Below are 24,901 nucleotides of genomic sequence, written 5' to 3'. Positions count from 1 at the left end.
TAGTGGTTCAAGGACTGTCTGACCTTGACCAAACCATTTCCATTGGAGAGTGGTGAAATTCTTTATAGTCTGTTATCTTTATAAAGACAGCTGTCATTTATAAAGTATGTTACGGTCTACAGGTTGTATTCAGTCAATAAACAAGCATTTAGTAAACACTTATTCATTGTCCGACACTGTGCTGAGCCCTGGGAATTTAAAGAAAGATGAAAATAGTTCCTGTTCTCAAGAAACTTACATTCAAATGGAGAAGTCAACTTGTAAATACTTAGGTATATATTATGTTTATATACATACATATATATATATGAACACACATAGTTTCTGTCTACGTAAATATACACTTAGATACATGTACACAGGTGTGTATATATCTAAGCACAAGTAGGTGGACATTACCTTTGGAGGAGAATTTGTTAGCAGACACAAGGATCTAGAAAGCTCTCCTTCAGAAAGTGGTATTTGAGCTGAGACTTGAAGGAAACCAGTTATTCCAAAAGACAGAAATGAGGAAGAAGAGTATTATAGGCATGGGGGACGGCCAGTACAAAGTATGGAGGCTGGAGATGAAGTTCCACATCTCATTCCTCCTTACAACATCTCTGTAAGGATCATAGTGCCTTTGGTATTAGAGGAGGAAACTAAGACTCATTCATGGCTTAAGATCATTCACGGCTTAGCATGTGGAACTCAGACATGAACCTGTGTCTTTTTATGAATGCCAAGTCCAGTGCTCTCTCTATTATACTACACTTTAGGAATGGTTAAAGCAGTTGCTATGAGACCTGTCGCCTAATCATTCTCAGCTTTACAAAAGGCAGAGGAAGGCAGTGTTTTTCTCACTTGGTGCCTGTTGACAGAGCTTCACAAATGGTTGGTAAGGGCAGTTAGGGGAAACAAGAGTAAAATTAAAAGGCAATTGCCTTCCTCCTCCCTCTGCCTCCTTTCCCTATTGTGTAGTTTTGTTATTTCATCAGTATGGAGCTTCCTATTGTAGATACTGTCTTGTTATTAATTCTTCATGACCCCATTTGGGATTTTCTCAACAAAGATACTGGAGTAGTTTGCATTTCCTTCTACAATTCATTTTATAGATGAAGAAACTGAGGCAAACAGGGTGAAATGACTTGCCTAGCTAGTAAATGCCTGAGGCCAGATTTGAACTCAGGAAGCTTAGTCTTCCTGTCTCCAATACTTATCTGCTATGTAGCTAACCCAAACTTCCTCCACTATTGTAAATCAGAAACTCACAGTCTTAGAGTTGCCTGAGTTACTGAAAGGATAAGTGACTTGCTTAAAATTGCATGATTAGTCGATGCCAAATGTAGGACTTGAACCCAGGTCTCTTAGCTCCAGTGCCAGCTGTTTTCTCACTACATCAGGCTGTCTCTGGTCCATAAAAAGATCAAAACCTTGAACTTTGTCTACTGACCATTGTTTCTAAATAACTAAGCCAAGTGTAGCTATGAATAATCTCCTTTGAATCATCTAGTTTTCTTAAAATCAGTTTTGGCTCATTCTAATTGAGTGTCAGTCTGTCAGTCAGCCAATAAACATTTTAAAATAGCCTTCTATGGCTAACCACAGGGGATGAAAAGAAAGGCAAAAGAGAGTCTCTGCCCTCAAGGAATTCATAGTCTAATGTCATAAGATTAAAAGGTGAATCTTATTTGCATTTTTGAAAGGCTGTGTGATACAGTGAAAAGACCATTGGACTTGCAGTCAAGAAAAAGCCAGTCTCAGTTCCCACCTGTGACTCCAGTAGTGTGACTGTGGACAAGTCACTTTTCTCTTTTGACTCTCTTTCCTCATCTGTAAAATGTTACAACATTCAAAACTGATATCCAACGATGACCCAAAACCCAAGGTTTTTGGCAAAAAGCTCAGATAAGATCAAGAATGTAAAGTGATGTGTAAACCTTGAAGCCGATATAAATGTCTACTACCGTCATCATCATCATTAACATGTTCATGTGTCCTTCCTGGCAATAGTTCAGCTCTCCTTCTATCCCCCAGGCAGATGCATGTTGAAAAGTGAGCTAGGCCTTTCTCTTAGGGCATCTCTTTTGAAAAATCTGACTTTTATTGATTTGTTTTAGTCTTTTTTAAAATCAGCTTTATTTCCAGATCTATCTTCCTCCCCCTAATAAGCTGCCTTTGCTATCCAGTATGCCTGTGAGGGATAGGCCTACACCAAAGACAAGAGACCTTAAGAAAGAGAATTTTAAGCTGGGGTCTATGGGTACATGGAGAGGATAGAGATTCATGAACTTGAATGGGGAAAAAAGTACATTTTTATTTCAATATAATTGACTTCCTTTGTAATCCTATGTATATAATACATTTAAAATGTATTAATTAAAATTTCTATATATTTAATATATTTAAGATGTATTAAATAAAATACATTAAAACAAAAAATTCTGTGATTTAATACATTTAAAATATATTAATTAAACTGAAAAAAAATATATTATTCAGGGAAGGGATCCATAGGTTTCTCTAGACACACACACACAAATTTAAAAAACTCTGCCCTGAATTATTATATTCAGGTCCAAAATATTGAAGCTTAAATCTTTGTCTACCACTTTCTTACTACCCAACCTCCTTCTGTATTTCTAAAGATTTTTTTTTTTCTGAGAGGACTAACATAGCTTGTTATCAGTGTCAGTTTGACAGTCCTTACTCAGAAAAACCTCACATCAATTTCCTCTAACTCAGTTGGCTCCTGGTTCTATTTATTTAGGATTTTGGTTTAAATGGAAGTTTGGAGTCTGCTCTCACTGTTGTTAAAGGAGAGAAATGGAAGTGGATCCGGGCTGTTATCTCCCCAACATTCACCAGTGGGAAACTGAAAGAGGTAAGTATTATTCAATCTGTTGTCAAAGCTTAGACAGTGATGATCAAGGACTGAAAGAATGTTGGAATCATAGGGATAGATGGTGTTCATGAAGATTGAAGATGACTGTGTCAGATTCCCTTACAGCCTCCCATCTGCTCACATTCAGGTTTTCATGCTGCTTTCCCTGTTTTTTTTCCTTTTCCTTCCTGTTGCCAATAATATCAGGCTTCTGATTCTGACATCTTAAGAGTATTATTGATCATAGTCAACATTTACTTTACGTAAACTGGGGTATACTATTCAGCTGTCATGAATATGTGTAAATGAGGAAAAAGACTCAAAATTTTTCTAAATTAACTTATTTAAGCAAAATGAATAGAAGGAGTGGTGGTATAGAACTACTTGAAAAATGCACACATGCACACTCCCTCCCCACCAATATCTATTTATTTTTTGTAAAAATATCACATAGTCCTCAGGATATATGTATAACCTTTTTCTTATCCATTCAGTAATCACCACCATTAATCTAGAATTACTTTGAAGTCCGTAACTTTTGTATAGTCTATTCTTTTTGTTAGATTTGCTTGGTTTTGAAAGGGAGCACATTGAAGTTTCTCATTATTGTAGTTTTACATCCTATTTCTCCTAATAACTAGTTTCATTTCACCATTCAGTTTCTCTGTGTATGTATATATGCATGCATACATGCACAAATGTAAATATATGTACACAAAACAGCTACATACATACACACATACATTTGGTTTTGTGTTTATATACACACATATGTACATACATATGTGTGTGTGTATGTATGTATGTATGTATGTATGTATGTATATAATCACTTAGGTGGCATAATGGATAGAATGCTGGCTTGTAGTTAGGAAAATTTACCTTCTTGTCCTCAAACACTTACTGGCTATATGACCCCTAAGCAAGTCACTTATCACTGTTTCTCTCAGTTTTTCATCTGTAAAATGAGCTGGAAAAGGAAATGACAAACCATTCCATTATCTCTGCTAAGAAAAGTCCAAATGGTGTAATGAAGAGTTTGACACAACAAAAGACAACTGAATAAAAATGTGTGTATCGATATTAATTGTCACCTGAAAACACATTTCTCTGCTGTCTCTTAATCAAATCCATTTTCATTACTCCTTTGTCTGATACCATATATACTACCTGAACATTTTTTTTAAGGATAATTTTGCTCTATCTCCTTATTTTGAGTTGTTGTGAATTTTTACATTTCAAGTGTGTTTCTTGTAAATTTCTGCTATTGAATCCATTCTGTTCTCTTCTGTTGTTTTATGGGTGAGTTAATCTCATTCACATTCACCGTTATCATCATGAATTGTATATTTCCCTCTATTCTATTTTCTTGTACTTTTTCTTCTCTTTGACTTCATTCTCCCTTATGAAAGAACAAAAAAACAAAACAAATGATGAGCCAGACAGTGTGTTTAATGAAGTTTTCTTGCTCTTCCTTGACCCTCCTCTCATCCCCTCATATAGACCTCATTCACAAAGCTGATAAAGATATGCCCAATATATGTTAAAGAGTTCAAAGTTATTTCTTGAACTAGGACTTTGTGTTAAAGTCAGACTGTGCATACTTCCAGAAGGAACACTATAGTTCTGTTATAGATTATGTTGGACTGGCTTCTTTTTTCTCTGGACATTGAATACTCAGTTCTTCAAGGATTTCAGGGTCAGGTCAGATTTGGGAACCACAACCTTTTAGCAGGTTCCAAGTAGTGTTAACTAATAAAGATTCTCTGATCACTACTCTTCTAGACTTAGTTTGGTAATTTTCTGAATCTGTTTTAGGTGAGGGAAACACAACTGTGAGCTTGCTCATGGTTTAGCTCCAGGAGACAGTTGCAGTCTCAGCAGGGAAGTAGACTTAGACATTTTGTGGTAATTTTTAAGGAACAAGGTTCAAAGAGAGATGGTTTTTTGGGTGAACTTTAAAGCCAATAAATGAAAACACCTTCTTCCTCTTTCAATTAAAAATAATTTCCTTTCTCATTAATATGGGAAATTAGGATACTAGGCTATATGGATTGAAGTACTTAGGAAAACCAGAAATATACATTCTGTTGCACATTCTATAAATAGTGGACTGATTGATTTGGGGATGTATTTCAGATGTTTCACCTTGTCAGACACCATGGAGATGTTCTGATGCAAAACATCAAGAACAGAATGACCAAAGATGAGTCTCTGAATATGAAGGAGTAAGTATGACCATCCAGCATTTGCAAGGAAAAGCAATTGCTTTTGGAAGATTGGGGAATGCTTGATTAGAGAATTCAGAATGGAAATCCTTCTTGCTGAATAAAACAGAGTTTAAGGTAATCTGGGCCTAGACCTTGAGTGAAATTTTCAGAGTCCTGAAAAACAGGGTTCAAGTCCTGCCTCTGATACTTCCTGGTTAGGTGACTCTGGACAACTCACTTAAATTCAAATATTCCAAGAAAACTAATTGACAATCTGTTATTAGTAGAGGGAGTTTCTCATTTGAAATCCCTCTACCAATGAAGTCATAAGTCTAATTGAGAGAGAGAGAGAGACAGTAAGAGACAGACAGACAGAGAGAGAGAGACAGACAGACAGAGACAGAGACAGAGACATGGAAACAGACGTTTGTCTTTTCCTAGACATGCAGATTCTCCAAATCTATAGGCCCAGAAACAACATGAAGTTGCCGTAGATACAAAAAGAGGGAGATTTTTGCTTTGAGATGTAATGGCATCATTGGCCTCAATTACAAAGAAGGCAGTATGTCATAAAGGATAGAAAGCTGACTGCAGTATTAAGAAGACATAAATTCAACTCTTGCCCCTTATATATGCTTTCTCTATGACACTGGGCACCTTAATTAAACTCCCAATGTCCCAGGCAAGTTTTAGAAGAGTTGCTATTTTGCTTTGGAAGAAAAAGTTTAATTAGCCCCAAATAAAAGAACTGTACCAAAAATTTTTAATAGATCTTCAGCTGGAAAGGAAGTCTCATCTAGTTAGCAGGAATCTTTTCTACAAAATCCCTGAAGACTTCTCCAGTAGTCTACTTCATGATCTGTACCAAGTATGGTGAGACTTGGAAATAAGGCTTCCATATCAATCACATCTTTCAGTTGTGTTAGGAAATTTCCTCTTTAATGTCTCCCATCTCACCCTGTACCCAATAGTCCTAGAACTATGCTTTTTGATATAAATTCTACTAAAGGACTCTCATTTTTATAGCTTAAGGCTTTGATCCACGTAATAATGCAAATCTGCTTGGAAGAAGCAACTAACTTATGAACAGTCATTTTTTTGGAGTAGTTCCCAGAGCAAGTTTTGCTTTGGAGAAAAGAGGTTCTGGGTGACTGAGCAGAAGAAAGGCTGAGAGTGAAATAGAACTGAAGCTAAGGGTGTTATGGTGCAGCAGAATGAGTGCGGAATTTGAATTCCAATGTCCTGAGTTCAAATTCAGGTCTGGTATTAACTACCTGTATGACCTTGGACAAATCATCTAATGACTCTGTCCTTCAGTTTCCTCATCTGATAAGTGATCGGTCTTGGACCACATAAACTTCAAGTGTCCTTACTGCTCTTTCAAGGTCAAATATTGGCTCTGCCTATTTATTAGCTTGGCAAGACCTCAGTCTTTGTTCCTAAAATTAAATGGTTGGACTAGGTCAGGAATTCTTAACCCTTAAGAGGATTGGGATTAAATTTCAAGGGGTTCATGACCGTGGATGTAAAATGATTATGTTTTTATTTTCACTAAAGTCCAAGTGAAATTTAGCATTATAAAAAATGAGCATTATGAATGATGGCAATAAGCATTATTCTGAATAAGCATCCATAGATTTCACCAGACTACCAAAAGGGTTCCTGACGCACAAAAGGCTAAGAACTCCTGGTTCCTAAAATCTCTTACACCTCTATCTAAATCTTTGATCCCATGAAATAGCCAAATCTATCATTAGATCCACAAGTGAGATTTGTTTGTTTGACTCTGAGTGAAACATTTCATTGATAAAAAACCTCAGTTTTATCTTCTGTAATATGATGGTAACGATTCTTCAACCTTACATGATTGTCTAAGAAAATTCTCTTCAACCATCATTGTAAACTTGCAAGTGTGATATAAATGTTGCCTATTCTTTTTATGTGTGAAAACATTTTTCTAATGATTAAATGTTGGAAAAACATGTTGGAGATATTACTGTCATGGGAGCTCCTCCTGCCTCCCCCATGATAATCTGTGACTTAGTAATGAGTCATAGAGAGCTACAATGGACAGACATGTAGAGCTCAGGCAACTTACAGAGTTTCTGAGGTAAAATTTGAACCTAGGCCTTTGGATTTCTAAGCCCAGCATTCTATTTATGGCACCAGGGTTGTCTCTGACCTTAAAATTAGTAGCAGAAAAAATATACATCCTTGCAAAGACTTTTCCAGTCTTTAGGTTGTGGGGCAAAGTGAGTGGTTTTGTTTTTATTTTCCTTAGTTTTCTTTCAGAAATGGACACCTCAGATTATTAAGAATACATAGGGCAGTCTTTTTATGTGTTTTCTCCTAGGTTTAAGACTGAAACATTTTCATCTGTGAGCATGTTAGGAGGTTCTAAGCTCAGAGTAGGTACCTCAAGTGACTCTACATAATTCCAGTCTCAAAAATCTGTCTCCCTTTATGAAGATTTGTATAACGGATATATTTTTGTATATTTCAGAGTATTTTTCTTATGACCCAGCACAGATGACTACCTTAGGCAGTTGGGAGCAAAGTACAAAGAGCACTGAGCTTACAGTCACACTAGACATAATTTGAATTTTAATCCTTCATCTGCCACGTACTAGTTGGGAGACCTTAGACTAGTCACCTAACCTCTCTAAACCTCACTTTCCCATCTGTAAAACAGGCATAATAATACATGTAGTGTCTAGTGTTCAAGATTTTTGTATGGGTCAAATGAGGTCTGATCTGCCCTTTGCAAACCTTAAAACAACATAAAATGTCAGCTATTGTTATTATTCCAAAAGGCTAGGTGAATCCAGTTTAACTTTTTTTTTAAATTGAAGAAACATTTATTAACTGTACTGTTTCCCTACTGGAGGAAATGTATGACCAATCAGAAACATTATGTGGCAACTTAGGGGAGAAAGAGTAGAGAAAGAGAAGCATCAGTCAAGGGAGAAAAGAGAAGTATGTGGAATGCAAGTATGAGGTTCTATTATTGGAATAAGAAAATATTCCCTGTTCAAGGACAGAAACCAAATATTTTTCCAATTCTAAAAGAAGTCTTTTTTTGACTCAACTGAAAGAATTCTTCTCCAAGAAGCGTAAATGGTAGTTACAACAGTTAAGACCATCTGTTTAACTGTGTCTTTGCATAACTTTTAACTATTTTATTTCACTTTATGTTCCACTCTTAGGCCACCAAGTGCTTGGAAGATTTTTACATCTTTGGTCATTAAGATACTGCAAAATAGCTGTAGATTCTACTTTTCTTCCATACACCTATAGTACCTTATATTTTAGACCTGGAAGAAACTTTTTGTGACATAAGTCCATAGAGTTACAATTGGCCTCACATTTTTCATTTTCCAGATTAAGAAACTGAGGTCCAGTGACAGTGACAGTGACAGAAATGGAAGTAGAACCCAAAGTATCTTGACTCCTAGTCTCATTGAATCAACATATGTATATGTGTGTATGTATGCACACTTACATATTAATATGTTATGTCAAATAACATATTAATAATGTTAATTATAATAATATGTTAATAATATATTGATATACTATATCCTCACATGTGTTAATACATACACATGTATATGTGTGTGTATGTACACATGGTGTTCAAGCCATAAATAGTTACATTTGTTCAGTATCTCCCATAATCCCTAGCACAAAGCTTTCTAGTTAAGTATGCACTGTGTGTGGGTACTTAAGAAAATATTGAAAAATCATCTGAGAATCTTGAATTCCTGCCACTTTTCTTTTTTAATCAAAGATCTTTTTCTCTTTGCAGAGTCTTTGGGCCCTACAGCCTGGATGTCATCACCAGCACTTCTTTTGGCCTGAATATCGACTCCATTAACAAGCCCAATGACCCCTTCCTTGTGCGCATCAAGGAGCTGCTCTCTTTCAGCTTTTTAAACCCTCTGCTTATCTTAATATGTATGGGATTGATTCCGTATCAAAACACCTACATGAGTGCTCACTCCCAACCTGAGGGTTTTTGTAGCTCCACAATCATAACTCAGTTTCTTGAGAGTTGGAAAGGGCTGTAATTCACACCTCAGTATTCAAATACTAAAGACCTTTGAAAACACTGTCCCAGGAACAAAGAAAAGAATGTATTTTTCATGTCAGAGAAGAATCCTCAATTTCCTGAGCTAGCTGGGTGGCTCAGTGTCTAGAATGCTGAACCTGGAGTCAGGAAGAACGGATTTTAAATCCTGACTTGGACTAGCTGGGCAAGTCAGTCTGTTACACAGTGACAGTAATATCCCACTTATCTTGTAGGGATGTTGTGAGAATCAAATGAGATCATATATGCAAAGTACTTTGCAGATCATCAAGCACTGTACACATGCTAGCTCTCATTATTTCTATAGAGTTGTCTTTTGGCAGAGCATTTGGACTGACAAATTGGGAAATTAATCCAATATGATAGGTGTTTGTTAAAGGTCAGCTGTGCAAGATGCTGTGGGAGGTGCTGTGCATATATGGACAAAGCCAGGCCAAACAATGAAGTCTCTACCTTCAGGGAACTTACATCTCACCAATGATTGTTTTCATTCAATCATTTTAGTTGTGTGTGACTCTGACCCTATTCGTGATTTTCTTTGCAAAGATACTTGGATTGGTTTGCTATTTCCTTCTCCTGCTCATTTTCCAGATGAGGAAACTGAGGCAGACAGGGTTAAGTGACTTGCCTCGGAACATATAGCTAATAGGTGTCTGAGACCAGATTTGAACTCAGATCTTCCTGACCCTAGGGCCAGCCCTCTATTCACTGATCCATGTAGCTGCCTTTTATAGGGGGACAGAACATATAATTTTTGTACACATTTTCCATTTAAATATCTGTGTATAAGTTGCTTTCCAACAATAGAACATAAGCTTTTTGAAAGTAGGTACAGTTTTGTTTTTGTCTTTATAGAGTTTTGTATATTGCAGGTACTTATTAGCTTATTAAAGGAATGCATGTGCATGACGAGAGGAAAGGGAGACCACTCTCACACATAACAGTGGAACCAGAACAGGCTTTCCACAGGAGATGGAACATAAACTGAGCCCTCAAGGAAGCTGAGGGGTTTCAGAAATTGAAATGAGGAAGAAAGGAATTCTGGGAACATAGGGACATATAGGCATAGAGGTGGGAGATAGAGTGCCAAATTCAGGGAATGGATTGAAAGCCAGATTGATTTGACTAGAATGTAGGATCCATAAACCATCCAAAACCAGGGTCATGGTTTTTGCCACCATCATTCTTATTTAGAAGAGGTATCATCACATAAATAATGAAATAATTCTGAGGTGGGAAATAGACCCCTTAGAAAAATCATTAATTAATTAATTAATTCATATACTTTGATCTAGGGCTAGAAATTATGACTTGAGAAATGTGAAATGGGTCGAAAGAGGGGAAATGATTTACCTAAGGACAAAGAAGAGGAAAAGTCAGGATTTTCTGTTTCCAAATTCAGTGCTCACAATGATGATTCACTTAAATTTTGTCCTTGTTAGACTCATCTTCCAAGCTTAAAGAATATTTCCCTTCTGAACATTGGCTGTTCAAGGACTCTTTCCCTTTTCTCTATAGGTATGGTTAGCTCTCCTAGCCTAAAAGCTTGAGACCCTCAGGCTTGTTTCCATCATCTTTCCTTGCTAAACTCTGAGCTGACATTCACTTTCTCATCATACACTTGTTTAGCAGCACATTACAAAGAGACTTCACTGGGATTCTTCTCCATCAGGATTTCACTTTGAATTCTTGAGAGCTCAGCACTTCTCACAGACACTGCTATACTTTACTTAGAGCTGTAGTGATTTCTGTAAATCTGACATCACCTCTACTCCCTTTAAGGTTGTTCAGTGCGTTTCAATTCCCATATCAAGCACCTGTAGTATAAGGCTTTCTCCTAGACTCTGAGAGACATTTGAAGTATCTGTGAGTTACTGGCCCTGCCTTCATGTAACTTACCATCTAGTTGGGACATAAGATACACATACAATATAACACAACAATGACTTTAACGAGATGAAAACAAAGTAGTATGTATGATCTGAAGGGAACAATTCTTATTGCTTGCGATAAAAAGACTTCCTGAGGGAAGTAATATTTGAATTGGACTTTAATGGATGGATAGGAATTAAACTAGGGAAGGAAAAAGGCTGAATGTTACAGGTGGAGCCAGGGCAACTTGGCAAATCACATAAAGGAAGAATAACACATATTGCTTTCAGGGGAGAGAAAGCAGTGCAGTTTTACCAGTAAGTTGAGTTTGTAGAGGGAAAGTGTATTGAAAAAAAGAGTTTTATAAGTAAGATGGTGCCAGATTACGGAGGGCATTATATGGCAGAGATGTTGAAATACTACTCTGTAAGCTGTAGGGAGCCACTATATAGGTTTGAGCTGAGGAATGACCAGAAATACAAGGAAAATTACCTTAGCTGCAGTGGGAACAATGAGTTAGAAGATGGGCAGGTAGAATGAAGATGGAAATTTTTATTAGGAGGTTATTGCAATTGTCTGGATGTCATGTCTTATTGTTCTTTGTACTCCTATAAACTAGAAATTCTTAATCTGGAGTCCAGAAATTTTGTTATCGTTCAGTTGATCAGTCATGTCCAATGTGACCTCATGGAACAACTGTCCATGAGATTTTCTTGGCAAAGATATTGGAATGGTTTGTCATTTCCTTCTCCAGGAGATTCAGTGGATCTTTTTTTTCAGGCAACCTGGGCCTGAGTGACTTGCCCAGGGTCACATATCTAGAAAGTGCCTAAGGCTGGATTTGAACTCAGATCTTTTCTGATTCCATGCCTAGTACTTTCTATCCACTGAGTGACCACTTGTTTCAAGAACTTAGTTTTAAAAACAAAGCAAAACAAACTTTTTCCTAACTACATTTCAATGTAACTGGTTTCCTTTATATCTTATTTTTTTTGCATTTAAAAACATTATTCTGAGAAAGGCCTATAAGTTTCACCAGATTGCTCAAGGGGTCCACAACAAAATGTTACCTTTACTCTAGATACTTAATGCAAAGTTTTGCACAATAAATGCTTTTTCCATTGAAATTTTATCTCATGAAATGTCAGTCCAACAATTTAAAAAATTTTGTGGAATTAGAAGTTATTCTTCATACTAATACATACAGATCATTGACATAATTCAAAGGATTCCAGAGTCACAATTGAAAGGGACCTCAAAGACTTTGTAGCTCAACCCTCTTACTTTACAGACAAAGAATCTGAAACACAAAGAGAGGAAGTAACTTGTCCAAGGTGACGCAGATTGAAAGTGTCAGAAGCAGGATTAGAACCCAGGTCCAGAACCAATGTTCTTCTATATCATAATCTTATAGTATTAAATGACTTGGATTGCAACTAGGATCAATATCAGTATAATGATCTCCCTGATGTTTTCTCTCACTTCTCCAACTCAATGCCAAGTCTCATCATTGTCACTAGAAAGGCTCTCTGCAAAGCTTCCTTCTCCCTTTTTTTAAAAATACTACACTGATTGGTTTCTTTTGCCTTTTTTCTCTAGTGATATTTCCTTCTCTTGTGCCCATATTGGAAAAAATGAAACTGAGTCTTCTATCTAAAGAAATTATGAACTTTCTTGTGGATGCAATGAGACGTGTCATGGTAGATCGGCAAAAGAGCAACAGAAGGGTAGGTCTAACCCTTGAGTATAATACGTGTCAGCCTTGCTGAAAATTGGGCCTGAGTACACATCCTTGTCAAAAAATGCATTTTGTTTGTTTTCATAGTATCCTAACTTTAGAGTTAGAAGGAAGCTAAGAATTCATTTAATCTAATTATCTTATTTTACAGCTGAGAAAAGTGAGGCACCAAGAATTTAAAATGATTTGCCCAGGGTAGTAAAGCCATTCAATAAATGCATTTCAGATCTGGTATTCAGGGCAGCATCACCATGCCTGCTCAAGTTATGGATGAGAAAAGAAATGACGAGGAATATTCAATTTGGGTGGTCTTATGATGTAAAAGTAGGTGAAATATTCAGGTATGCATGGGAATCAAGAGGCCTGGGTTCTTGACTTCATCCTTACAATAACTAACTCCCTATGTGACCTTGGACAAGTTACCTATCTTCTCTGGAGCTATGATTGTGTGTGACAGGTGTGTGTGTGTGTGAACGTGTGTGTGAGTGTGTGTGTGTGTGTGCGAGAGAGAGAGAGAGACAAAGGGAGACAGACACAGACAGAGACAATCTTCATTAGATTCTGTTGTCAATCAAACCTAATACTCTCATATTGTATTACTCATAGCATAAAGCAGAGGTCAAAGAGGAGGCAGAAAGGTCTTTAAATTATTAGTCCTGAAAGACTTTTGGAGTTCCATCCATGTCCTGCTACCAATCTCAGCCATGTCTTCTTTGTAATCACAGTCAATTCAATGTCTGCGATTCTCTACATGTCTCAAGGTTTTGCATGAGTTAAAGATGGAGAAAATTCTCTTAGGAAAGCTATGCCATGCTGGAGGTGACCAAGGAAAAATACTTCATTCACATCTTGTTACTGGCTTCCTAAATCATTCCTTTAGAGATTCATTCTTTAACTTATAGCTTTGTGGTATTAATTAAATTTTTTTTTCAATTAATATGCTTTCCATTTTTACCTTTTTTTTCTCCCCACTGGAAAAAGAAAACCTTTCTAACAAACATGAATGGTTAAGAAAACAAATCCCCTTATTGTCCATGTCCAAAACCACATCTCTTTAAATACATGGAATCATGGTTGATTATTTATTGATCATGGATCTTAAACCTTTGAAAATTTTTCATTTTTGCAGTGTTTGTTATTTTAGAAGAAGCATTTGTACATAGTAGACATTCTTCTGGTTTTTCTCACTTCACTCTGCATCAATTCACATGAATCAAAGTGTAACACATTGAATACCCCGCGTGACATATTTAAGATAATATTTGTAAATCTCAGCACAATCCCTGGGCACATAGTAGACACTTAATAAGTCTTTGTTCTTTTGCCCTTTCTCTCCTCTTTCCTTTTGACTGTGAACTAGGGGGCTATCCAAGCTCCTCCTGTTGGCTGCATTTCTCTCACCTTTTGAATTGCTTTCTCCTGAAAACTCTGGTTGAAATTGAGATTTTCATCAAGGGTGTTAGTTTCCTTTTGGATGGCTACAAATTATAAGCATAATTCTCATCTTCATGTCTTGTAACATGGCTACACATTCCTTGAAAGAGTGATCAACTGTTAATACTTCAACATGAATTAGTTTGTTAGATCATTTCTGGCATGAAAGAAGGTATGTTTTATAAAGATGTATAGTAAAGAGTGGACGGCATGTGGAAGGCTTGGAGAGGATCTAGAGGGATGGGAACTGAGAAACAAGGCTTATTCATGCCATGGTTTTGCCTTGAGTCATCTCTGTGTGCTATTATGTACAGATGGAGAGATGACTGCACCAGAGAAAATATAAACGTGATGTTGAGGGGAGGCCTGGTCAGGAAAGAATCTTCTCCTTGTCAAGATTTAGTGAATCCTTAGATATATTACATATTGGAAATGTCTAAGAAACATAAACCTTTTCTTCTCTCAGTCTTTTCAATATAAAAGTTTTATGATCATGCTACAGAAAAAGATGGAGTTTATAGAAACAATGATGCTGCTTATATGATTTTTGTCATTTAAACCTGATTTTCACTTTTTTAAAACTTTCTCTTGTCCCAGGATCGGGTGGATTTCCTGCAATTAATGATTGATTCCCAGGCCACGAATGACCCTGGATCTAAGGAGATGAATAATTCTCCAAAGGGTAATGTCATGATAAGAGTTTCTGAATACGAACAAAAGTTTAAGCTCAGTGTTTCTATTAGTAATCCATCATAGACAATTCATGATGTCCAAGTAAGTAGTATGGATGGAAAATTAGAGGTTAAACAATATTTTCTAAAGAATATATTGACTTTAGTTTGGGAGATCTTAATTCTCATTTTGAATTTATTAGTAGCTGTGTGACTTTAGGCAAACTAAAATATTCTGACCCTCAATCTATTACTCTATAATTGAGGATATTTGCCTTATGTAACTTCAGAATTCTATGATTCTGTTTATGATTATGCTTTGTTTTGCTCTCATTATAAAAATACTCACCAAGTCATTGCTGAACTCAGCTCAATGACTTCATAAAACCTCCATCAGCAACCAATAGGATTCAGCTTCCAATTCAGATGTCAGATAGACATTTTACAAGTTCTAGGGAGAAACAGTAAATTTAACCACATTTTGCTTTGATCAGTCAATGACTAAAGCTGCCCCCATGCAAGACCCAGAGTGAAGTCTTTCAATTTGGCTCTGAATTTGGGTACTATCCATGGTCCTGACCATTGACTACTTTTCTCTCACACATATAATTTGGTTCTTTCCTTAAAGCTCTGACTGAAATGGAGATTTTGGCTCAAGCGGTTACCTTTCTTTTTGCTGGTTATGAAACTACAAGCACAACTCTCACCTTCATTGCTTACAACTTGGCCACCCATCCTGAAATCCAGAAGAAACTCCTTGAGGAGATAGACAGTACTCTACCCAACAAGGTGAAAAAGGACAAGTAATGTTTATTTACTCAGTTTAATCAATTAGCACAATTCAACAAATATCTAGTATGCAATAAGGGTTTATTTTTGTTTATTTACCCAGAATGGAAAAAAAAAACTCTATTACTCTATCAGTGTCTGTCTATCTCTGTCTGTCCTCTTAAATATGATAGGAGGCAAAGGTCAATAGCATAGGAATGCACAGGCATTTATTCTCCCTCACCCTCTTGCCTTCAAGGTGAGTAATACTGACAGATTTCCCCAAAGTTAATAATTTTTATTAGCCTTAAAATGGAACTCAATCTAAGAAGGGAAAGGATAAAAGCTGAACTTCTCATTTCAATGGTGCACTACTAATGAATAGAGGTCCTAGGGAGGAACTTCCTCTGCTCACATATGTCAATACTATCTCTACAAATCACAGTCATAGAGAGCTGCCTAAAGCTCTGAGAGGTTAAATCATTTACCCAGGGTCTCATAACCAGTGTGTGCTAGGGTGGAGACTTGAACTCAGGTTTTTGTTGCCTCAAAATCTATAGCCACTCTACAGCCACTTTCACATGATACCTCTGAAGCCTAAATATGCTGTTTAACATAGGATTTCCGAAGCCTAGAAATGAATAATATATCTTTATCCTATCAGCTGACAAAAGAAATAACTCCATCCAATAAACATTTAGTAACAAAGGAATGTTTATTGAAGACCAATATGAACTAGGACTGATGAGAGAAACAAGGAATTATACAGTTCAAGACTAATGCAAACCAAGGATTAATTGACATTACATAGACTATAGAAGATATGAACTCACAAAAGGTGGAGGGTGATTTGGCATGTGCTGGAAATAAAGCAAACTCATTCCTGGGGAAAAACAAAAAAAAAACAAACAAAGACACATAAAAACACACAAAACAAGACAAAAACATGTTTCCCAGAAATTTCTGTAAGAGAGATAGAGGAATCAGTCAAAAGTTCTCTTGTGCTCTGAATGATAACCACTCAATACAATGTTATCTGCCATAGAAAACGTGTACTACCAATGTTGTCTATCTAACCCAAAGCAGCCAAGCCTTACAGATTAAGACCTAATGGTGCAACATCAATCTGAGTACATATTTTCCAAAAAGTATTAGTAGTATTTCTTTGCAATGTATACATTAATTGCTAATAAGCTAGCTGTGTTGTCCAGTGAAGTCCTCGTAGGGAATATTTAATAATCAGATAATGATTCATAATAACACAGCAATTGTAAGTAAATTAGTGCTTCTAAATTACTTGAAAATTGTTTATTCTCTCCAGCCATTTCAAACATTTTCCTTATAAATTCTTTACACCATTCAACTCATTCCTTCACAGAAAGTATACTGGTAAGCTCTGTCTTTACTCTTTGTCCAAAATATCATGACCTCCAAATTAGCTGTATCTGAACTGATGGCATTTTGAGATACACTTGCTCAAAGATGACAAGAAGTTGCAAAAAACGTTTCCTCAAAAGTGACAGAATAGATGATTTCAAAATTTCATCATCTCTCTAGCCACAGATATACTCAGTGTTTATCTTTTGCCTAAAGGAAAGAGCAAGAATGAATGGATGGTCAATGAATCAATAGAAGAATTATGAATGAATGTATGCATGAATGAGAGTTTTATTGGATCCAACTACCATATGCATGATGTGCTATTACAGTTGCACTGAGGTTGGAAGCAAATATCTACTCTATCAGTGACAAGATGGTACTTAGCATGAATGCCACCCATTTAGGAATGATCATACACTCCTAATTCCTTATGGACTTGAACTATATTTTCAGAGACTTCATATCTCCCAAAGCAGGAGCCCCAGGCCTTAGCCTATTGTTGATTCCTGCTTCTGAAATAGCTAGTTGCCGTTTATGTAGCACTTTAAAGTTGCAAAATGCCTTACAAACAGTATGTCATTTCCTCCTCATGACAATGGGGAAAGGTTGATGTGATTTTCATCTTCATTTTTCAAATGAAGAAACAGGGGCATGTAGAGGTTTAGTGCTTTGCTCATAAGTGTCTAAGGCTAGATTAAACTCAAATCTTCCTGATTTCAGGTCTAAGACTCTTTTGACTATACCACCTTGCTGCCAAATAAGTCATTATTTGTTAAAATAATCAAACTGGAGCATGCCATTGTTTGCCCATCGTTGTTCCTAGAGTACTGCTTTGCATATAGTAAGCAACTGATAGATATTTGCTGATGGTTTTCATTTCTTCAAAAATTGGATTTTCTCCTCAGGCAGCCCCCACCTATGATAACATCATGCACATGGAGTATCTGGACATGGTGGTGAATGAGACACTCAGGCTTTTCCCCCTGGGAGGACGCCTGGAGAGGGTCTGTGAGAAAACTGCTGAGATCAATGGGATAACAATTCCCAAGGGGACAGTGGTGATGATTCCTCTCTATGTTCTGCATCATAACCCAGAGTACTGGCCAGAACCTGAAGAGTTCCATCCTGAAAGGTACATGAAGGGGAGGTGATGGACTGGTTAACTTTAGAGGGCCATTTGTTGAGACTGTCAGGAAAAGGTAATCAAGATACTGCCATGGGATGTGGATCATAGACAGTTAGCCCCAGCATCTCTGGCCAGAGGTCCTTTATGATGTGGGGCCATAGACTGTGTGTGGAATTTAATTAACCGCACTGAAGAAAACAACAACGAACCTGGCTTTGTGCAGCTGTAACACTGAGGGGTTTATAGCCAGATATTAAAACCAGAGCCATGAGGACATTGGATCAGGGCCAGGCAAATCAGGAACAAGAAGGATAAAGATGTGTTGAAAATAAAATGTAATTTCCCCAGCTGTGGTTATGAGCAAGTCTTATTCTGGCATCACTCTGGGGTCAAAACCTGACAAATGAGGCAGGAACCAGTGATGGCATTAGAGGTCCTGGCAGCAGGGAGCTGAGCAAGATTTAGGAGCCCCAGGTGTGCATTGGAGGAGTAGTATTAAGTGTAACTTTAGTCAGGAGCAAGCCCTCAAGGTTGGTCAAAGGTCAGTATCTTCTCTGAACAAATCCACATGCTAATAATAGTGATCACGATGATAATAAGGATATCTGTATTTGCTGTGCCATGTTGATAATAATAATAATATTTTTGTTACTATTATTACTATTAGTTAGCAAAAGGTAGTAGTGGGAATTGAACCTAGGACTGATTCCCAATTCAGAGTTATTTTTAAACTTGCTCAACCAATCTGCCTGTGTTTCCATGAAACAGAGGTTTTCACTTAATACATTCATAAGGCACAAATAAACAGCACAGCCTGTGTGCACAAGAAATTCTGAAGGGAATTCTGGCCTCTCCTGAGATAGCTGAATCATGACCCAACTATCTCTGCTTAACAGACAATCTTCACCTAGAACTAACCTAGGTTGCTATTATGACTGGTGACAGTGGCATACCCAGGGTATGTAACTAGGGGAATTTTCCTGCTCCTGAAAAGGGACACCAGGCAGCTGGAACTGCAGGGAGACAACAAGATTTGGAGAAAGAGGTAGTGCCACCAGCTGGTACTAAGAAATACCTGAGGTACTTTTATACATGTGGTCATATTTAAAAAGGTGGGGACAAGAGTCTGCTTTCCTGTTGCTTGGCAATAATGACTCCATCTCCATTTATACACATTGGATCCTTTCCCCTTCTCCTCAAACTCCATGTAGTGCCAATGCCTTCTCTCCTTTAAGATGGCTCTGATGTTCATTTTAATTCAAATTTCACCTATTTTAAATGTTTTTCACCATTGATAGTTCTGTCTGTAATAACAGAGGTTGTCTATCCAGGAGGGAGAACTGGGTGTTTCCTGCTCTCCTCACCAACATCAATCTAGGGATCTTCATGCTTATGTGACCCCAAGAACCTCTTATGAATACAGTCCATAGCGGAATGGAAAGAATGTTGGGTTTGGAGTCAGAGGATCTGGATTTGAATCCAAACTCTGTCCCTTACTAGATGTATGAAATGAAACAAATCATTTAACTTTGGGGGCAGGGGGCTCACTTTCATCCACTGTAAAATGAGGTGGTTAAATTAGATGAGCTCTATGGTCCCTTGCAGCTCTGACATACTATGGTGTCCACTCTTTGGCCAGAAGTTTCCCAAGTTCAGGAGCAAATTTTCCTACAAATGGAAGACCACATCTCATAGTTTTACACATGCTGCCTTGGGTGAGCATCATTTCCAGACTGGATTCTCAGTCAACTTCCATCTCAGAGAACATGGATCTCAGTATGGTTGACGAATCCTCTAAATGTTGAGGGGAAGGGAAAAGGGAAAGAGAGAACTATAAAGGAAATGTCCATGGAGTTTGGATCCAATTCGAAGACCAAATAGGTTTTTACCTTCTCTTAACCTTTGTCTTCAACTTATTCTTTGGAACCAGGTTTGATCAAGAAGGAAGAAAGTCCATTAACCCATATGTATTCCTTCCTTTTGGAGCTGGTCCTCGGAACTGCATTGGAATGAGGTTTGCTATGCTGACCATGAAGACTGCCATGGTCACGCTCTTACAGAATTTCACCTTGGAGCCCTGCAAAGAGACCCCGGTGAGAGAAATCTTGAGGGGTTTAAGTGATGCATGCTTCTTTAGGGACATTTAGTTCCTTCATTTTGTGTATTCAATTCTTCCCTATTTATTGATGCCTTTTATATTGAATTCATCTCCAATTATACTCCACCATTTAGTAAGCATTCCTTTGTAGAAAAGATTGACAGTCATGGAAAACAATTCAGCAAAAACCCTGACACATCAATCACATGAATATGTATACAACATATATACATCATGTACACAACAACTATACTTATAGCTTCCTGCCTTCCCAGGGAATGAAAGGAGGTACTTTCTCTTGGTCTTTGTAAGGACTCACTTTTCAATTGTCTTATTGCTGATTAGTAGAAGGTGAGCAACACACCCTATTTATCCTTACTTTTTATTCTGACTTGTCGGAGCTGTTAACGGTATTGCTAAATGATTACTAACAAGCCCCCTACTTGAAAAACTTAGATGGGTCCTCACTGCCTACTACATGGAGTCTAAATTCCTTGGCCTGACCTTCAAAACCCCCAATCTGGCATCATTCTGTCTTTCCAGACTTACTCTCACTACTCCTCTATGCTGCAGTCAAATGTGATTAATAGACATTCCTGCACCCCCTCCTGTGTTTCCCCACCTCTGTGTCTTTGCTTATGCCATGCTTTTTACCTGGATTTCCCTTCTCCTGGCTGCTGTCCCTGAGACCTCATCTGTTGAAATGGCACCAATATTCTAAGACTTCTTAATCAGTTACCTCCTTTATGAAGCCTTCCCTGATATCCAGATGCTACCCCACCTACACACACACACACACACACACACACACACACACACACACACTCATTTTAGTTGTATTGCTTTCATGGCAAATGCTCTCTTACAGCAATGTTTTTACACTTGTCCTGTGCACTAAATGATAAGTTCCTGATAAAGAGGAGTAACCATCATCTTTGGATTCCCCTTAAGTGTCTAGAACTGTGCCATATACATAGCAGGCACTAGGCTGAATAAATAAATATTTGTCAGATTGAATTGAATTGACATTTATAACTGGAGAGGACCTATAAAACTATAGTCATAGATTGTTCACCAAAAACCTTCTCTTCTTTCTTCAGAGTCCACTAACTGGGCTCTGTTGACTAGGGAGAATAGTATTCAAGTCATAGAGGGGTTAAGAACATAGGTATCAAACAGAAGGTCCATGTAACTGACAACACTCTTTTTGAATTCCAGATGTGAATGTACTTGAGAAATATTTAACAAAATGAATTTTATATATATATTTGTATGTGTACATATATGCGTATATATATATACAAATACCTATATGTACATGTATATATATGTATATATAACACAGAATAAAATGTACCTGTGACATATTTAGGAAAATAAATAAAAATGTAATATTTATATATATAATATATACAATATATAATAACATGATTCATATGTTATATAATAATACATAATATATAATAACATATGATTGTCATAATCATTGTTACATTACTGTAATTGACCTATAGTCACTAGGCCTTCAATCTGGTAATGAGTTCATTATCTGAGTCCTCTACTGCACACTGCTGATTCAAGACTCCATATAAATATAGCAGTAGAGGTGTGTGCTGGGAAAAGTTTAATAACTGGGTGGGCATGGAAGGCAGCATGTATTTAAGTTTAATCTGCATTATTGACACATTTTTAAGTCTAGATCATCACCAAGACAATAAACCAAGTCCAGATTGATAGCGATTGCTGATTTCTGAGGCATAAGTTCCACACTGAAAATTTCACAGTCATCAGAGTCAGTGAGAGCTGGCACTACATGCCTCCACCCAGGCCTATTACACATGTGCTATTTCTCATTTTTGGAATGCACAAACTCTTTAGCTCTACCTCCTGGTATCCCTAGATCCTTTCCATGTTCACAACTACTATCCCTACTTGAAGGCATTCCTAACCCCCCTCCTTAAGTTATTCTGTCCTCCTCATCAATGAAATCACCTTATATTTTCTTTCTATGTGTCCATAAACACATGCACATGTATATATATATATATACATATATATACACACATACATACATACATACATGTATATATGTACATTCATTTCTCTATATTTATCTATGTGTATGTATGTATATGTATGTATATATGTATGTATGTATACTATATGTATGTATGGATGTATATATACAAATTTATGTATACACATGTATGTATGCATGTATATATGAACATGTATAGAATGTAAACTTCTTGAGGACAGGGATTGTTAAGTTTTGGTCTTTGCATTCCTTATCTCCTAGCATATCCTAGCATCCCTAGTGCCTTGCATATAAGTTGGTAAGTACTTAATAAATAGTTTTTGAATGAATCAAGTAATTCAGCTCATTCCATTTGTTTTACTTTACAGATTCCCTTGGAATTAGACACAAAGGGATTTATGAAGCCAGTGAAGCCAGTCATTCTGAAGCTTGTGCCCAGAACATCCCTGGATGCCAACAAGTAAAAACCAAGGACTTGATGACACAAAAAGAAGACCCTTCACTCTACCTCACCCTCTCATCATTTCTCCAACCCATTTCAAAAATAAAGAAAAACAATAAGAATTGGAAAATTTCTGGGAAAATGCATATGAGATATATTGCTAGAGAGGCCATGTGGTATATGCATAGAATGCTGTGTTCAAATCCTGTCTCTCACACTTACTAGCTATGTGATCACATGCAGCTCACAGCTTCTCAAAGACTCAGTTTTCTCACTGTAAAATGGGAATAATACAACCTGTAGAACACACTTCACAAGGTTTTTATGAAGTTCAAAGGCAGCAATGTACAGACAATTGGTCATCTTTTTCACAGTAGCATTAGAAATCACATAATCATGGCAGGGTGAAAACAGTCTATTATCCTGTCCCAGATTCTGTTTTCAGTCTTTGGGCACCTCTCTTTCCATTGTCCCTTTACCCAAACCACATTAAGACAAAAGCCACTCTAGAACTATAGATTTTCTAGGGTTTTCTAAATAGGCCATCATATTGTCCGCACAGTAGGGACTATTTTATCCCCTCTTTGTCTATGTTTATGCTTTTAATGAAATTCTATTTTCTTACTGCTGTCATTAGTCTTTCCAGAACTACATAAAATAATAGTAGGGAGAATTCTAACCAACTCCATTACCCCACTCCATCCCATCCCATCCCATCCCATCCCATCCCATCCCATCCCATCCCAAAGATCAGTCTAAAACATGCTTACTTCTGAGGTCTCTATGTATTTCTATGCAATTTTACCTTACTTCTCAGTAAATGCCTAGTAGTAGACCAAGGGTCTTTTGTCAGGCATCTTCTACAGTGTTCAGCAGGTTGAATATGATGTGTGAATCGTGAGTAACACCACCCTCTCTTAATTTGTATTTTGATACCTGATCTGAACAATAAGAATAACAGCTATCTCTATACATCAGACAGTAAGGTTGCAACAAACTCTTGTTTGGATTGCAAAAGGATTGAAAGACCAGACACATTAACACTATGCAAAGGCAGACTGTTTTTTAAGACTTGGTCTTGGCACAATGCAACACATGGGAATACCTTTGTACTTCCTTGTGATTCACTCCACTGTGAATCTTGTTCCTTGAAAGACCCTATGGCAACTCCATAGTGATTTTACTCACCTGGCCAAATGATTGATAAAATGACCCAGATAAATTAAGGGAGAGGAGAAATGGTGAGACTTCCTTATACTGGTACTATAGATGTCTTTTTTTGACATTCCTACAAAGGAAAGTGCTTTTGGAGTTAGAGGACCAGAATTCAAATTCCACCTCTGGTTCTGACCACTTGTATTACCTTGTGCAAATCATTTAAACTCCCTGGGCCTCAATTTCCTCATTTAGAAAATCAAAGGGTTGGACTATGATCCTATGACTCAAATGAATATTTTTAGGCTTGTTTTACAGAGGGAGAAGAGGAGATAGGTTGGCCATAAAATTCTTTTCTATGATATATTACAATAATTTTAAGTAAGGTACCTGCAGTTATATAGGCAGGAGCAGACAAAAAAACACCTCATGATGAAGAAAATTAAGACTGGCATTCTGGGTAATAAATAGAAAATCAACACAAAATGAACATAGAGAAACAAAATAATAGGGTAAAGCAGTTGTCCTTCTGACACATCTTAAGAGAACTCAGAGAAGACTTCAGGGACTGAGGGTTAGGGTTAGAATCACCTGAGTGAAGAGTAGACACCTTTTGTCTACTTCATTGAATTAACAAATAGTAGCCCCTGAGGGAAGCAGACTTGGCCTCAGGAAATTTCACCTAAGGAACTTGTACCTCAGGAACTTTTAGTTCATGAACTTTCATCTAGGGAAGAACAGATGGCTGGTAGGGGAAGATTGAGGGATACCCCTGCTGTTTCTGGGAGTTGGACCTCAAAGAAGTGAGGAGATGATCCCAGGCTATGGCTGTAGCTCTGTGGAGGAAACTGGGGGACAGGGAGTAAGTGAGTACCTGGTGGGTGTGGTGCTACAGCAAGCAAGAACAGTGTTTTGGATAGCATGAATGAAGTCCTAACTTCATTTAAACTTCGGTTTAAGGGAGGAGGAGAGGAGTCCTTGAGGCTGAGATGTGGGATAGAATTCAGAAAAAAAAA

At 37.2% G+C, this 24,901-nt stretch overlaps 1 protein-coding gene across 1 annotated transcript in view; it reads left to right on the top strand.

Moving 5' to 3' along the window:
* Window positions 1–22,895, top strand: part of LOC140497116 (cytochrome P450 3A12-like) — a 46,135-nt gene extending 23,240 nt beyond the window's left edge. The window contains exons 5-13 of the mRNA XM_072597680.1: window positions 2,750–2,863; window positions 5,003–5,091; window positions 8,882–9,030; window positions 12,635–12,762; window positions 14,805–14,889; window positions 15,507–15,667; window positions 17,932–18,158; window positions 20,083–20,245; window positions 22,657–22,895. Coding sequence (XP_072453781.1) covers window positions 2,750–2,863; window positions 5,003–5,091; window positions 8,882–9,030; window positions 12,635–12,762; window positions 14,805–14,889; window positions 15,507–15,667; window positions 17,932–18,158; window positions 20,083–20,245; window positions 22,657–22,752 — 1,212 coding nt within the window. The 3' untranslated portion in view covers window positions 22,753–22,895. The remainder of the gene's footprint in view (window positions 1–2,749; window positions 2,864–5,002; window positions 5,092–8,881; window positions 9,031–12,634; window positions 12,763–14,804; window positions 14,890–15,506; window positions 15,668–17,931; window positions 18,159–20,082; window positions 20,246–22,656) is intronic.
* Window positions 22,896–24,901: the final 2,006 nt, after the last annotated feature.

Source organism: Notamacropus eugenii, chromosome 3, assembly GCF_028372415.1.
Source record: "Notamacropus eugenii isolate mMacEug1 chromosome 3, mMacEug1.pri_v2, whole genome shotgun sequence".
Classification (NCBI taxonomy): Eukaryota; Metazoa; Chordata; class Mammalia; order Diprotodontia; family Macropodidae; genus Notamacropus; species Notamacropus eugenii.
This window is presented reverse-complemented; position numbering and strand designations above follow the sequence as displayed.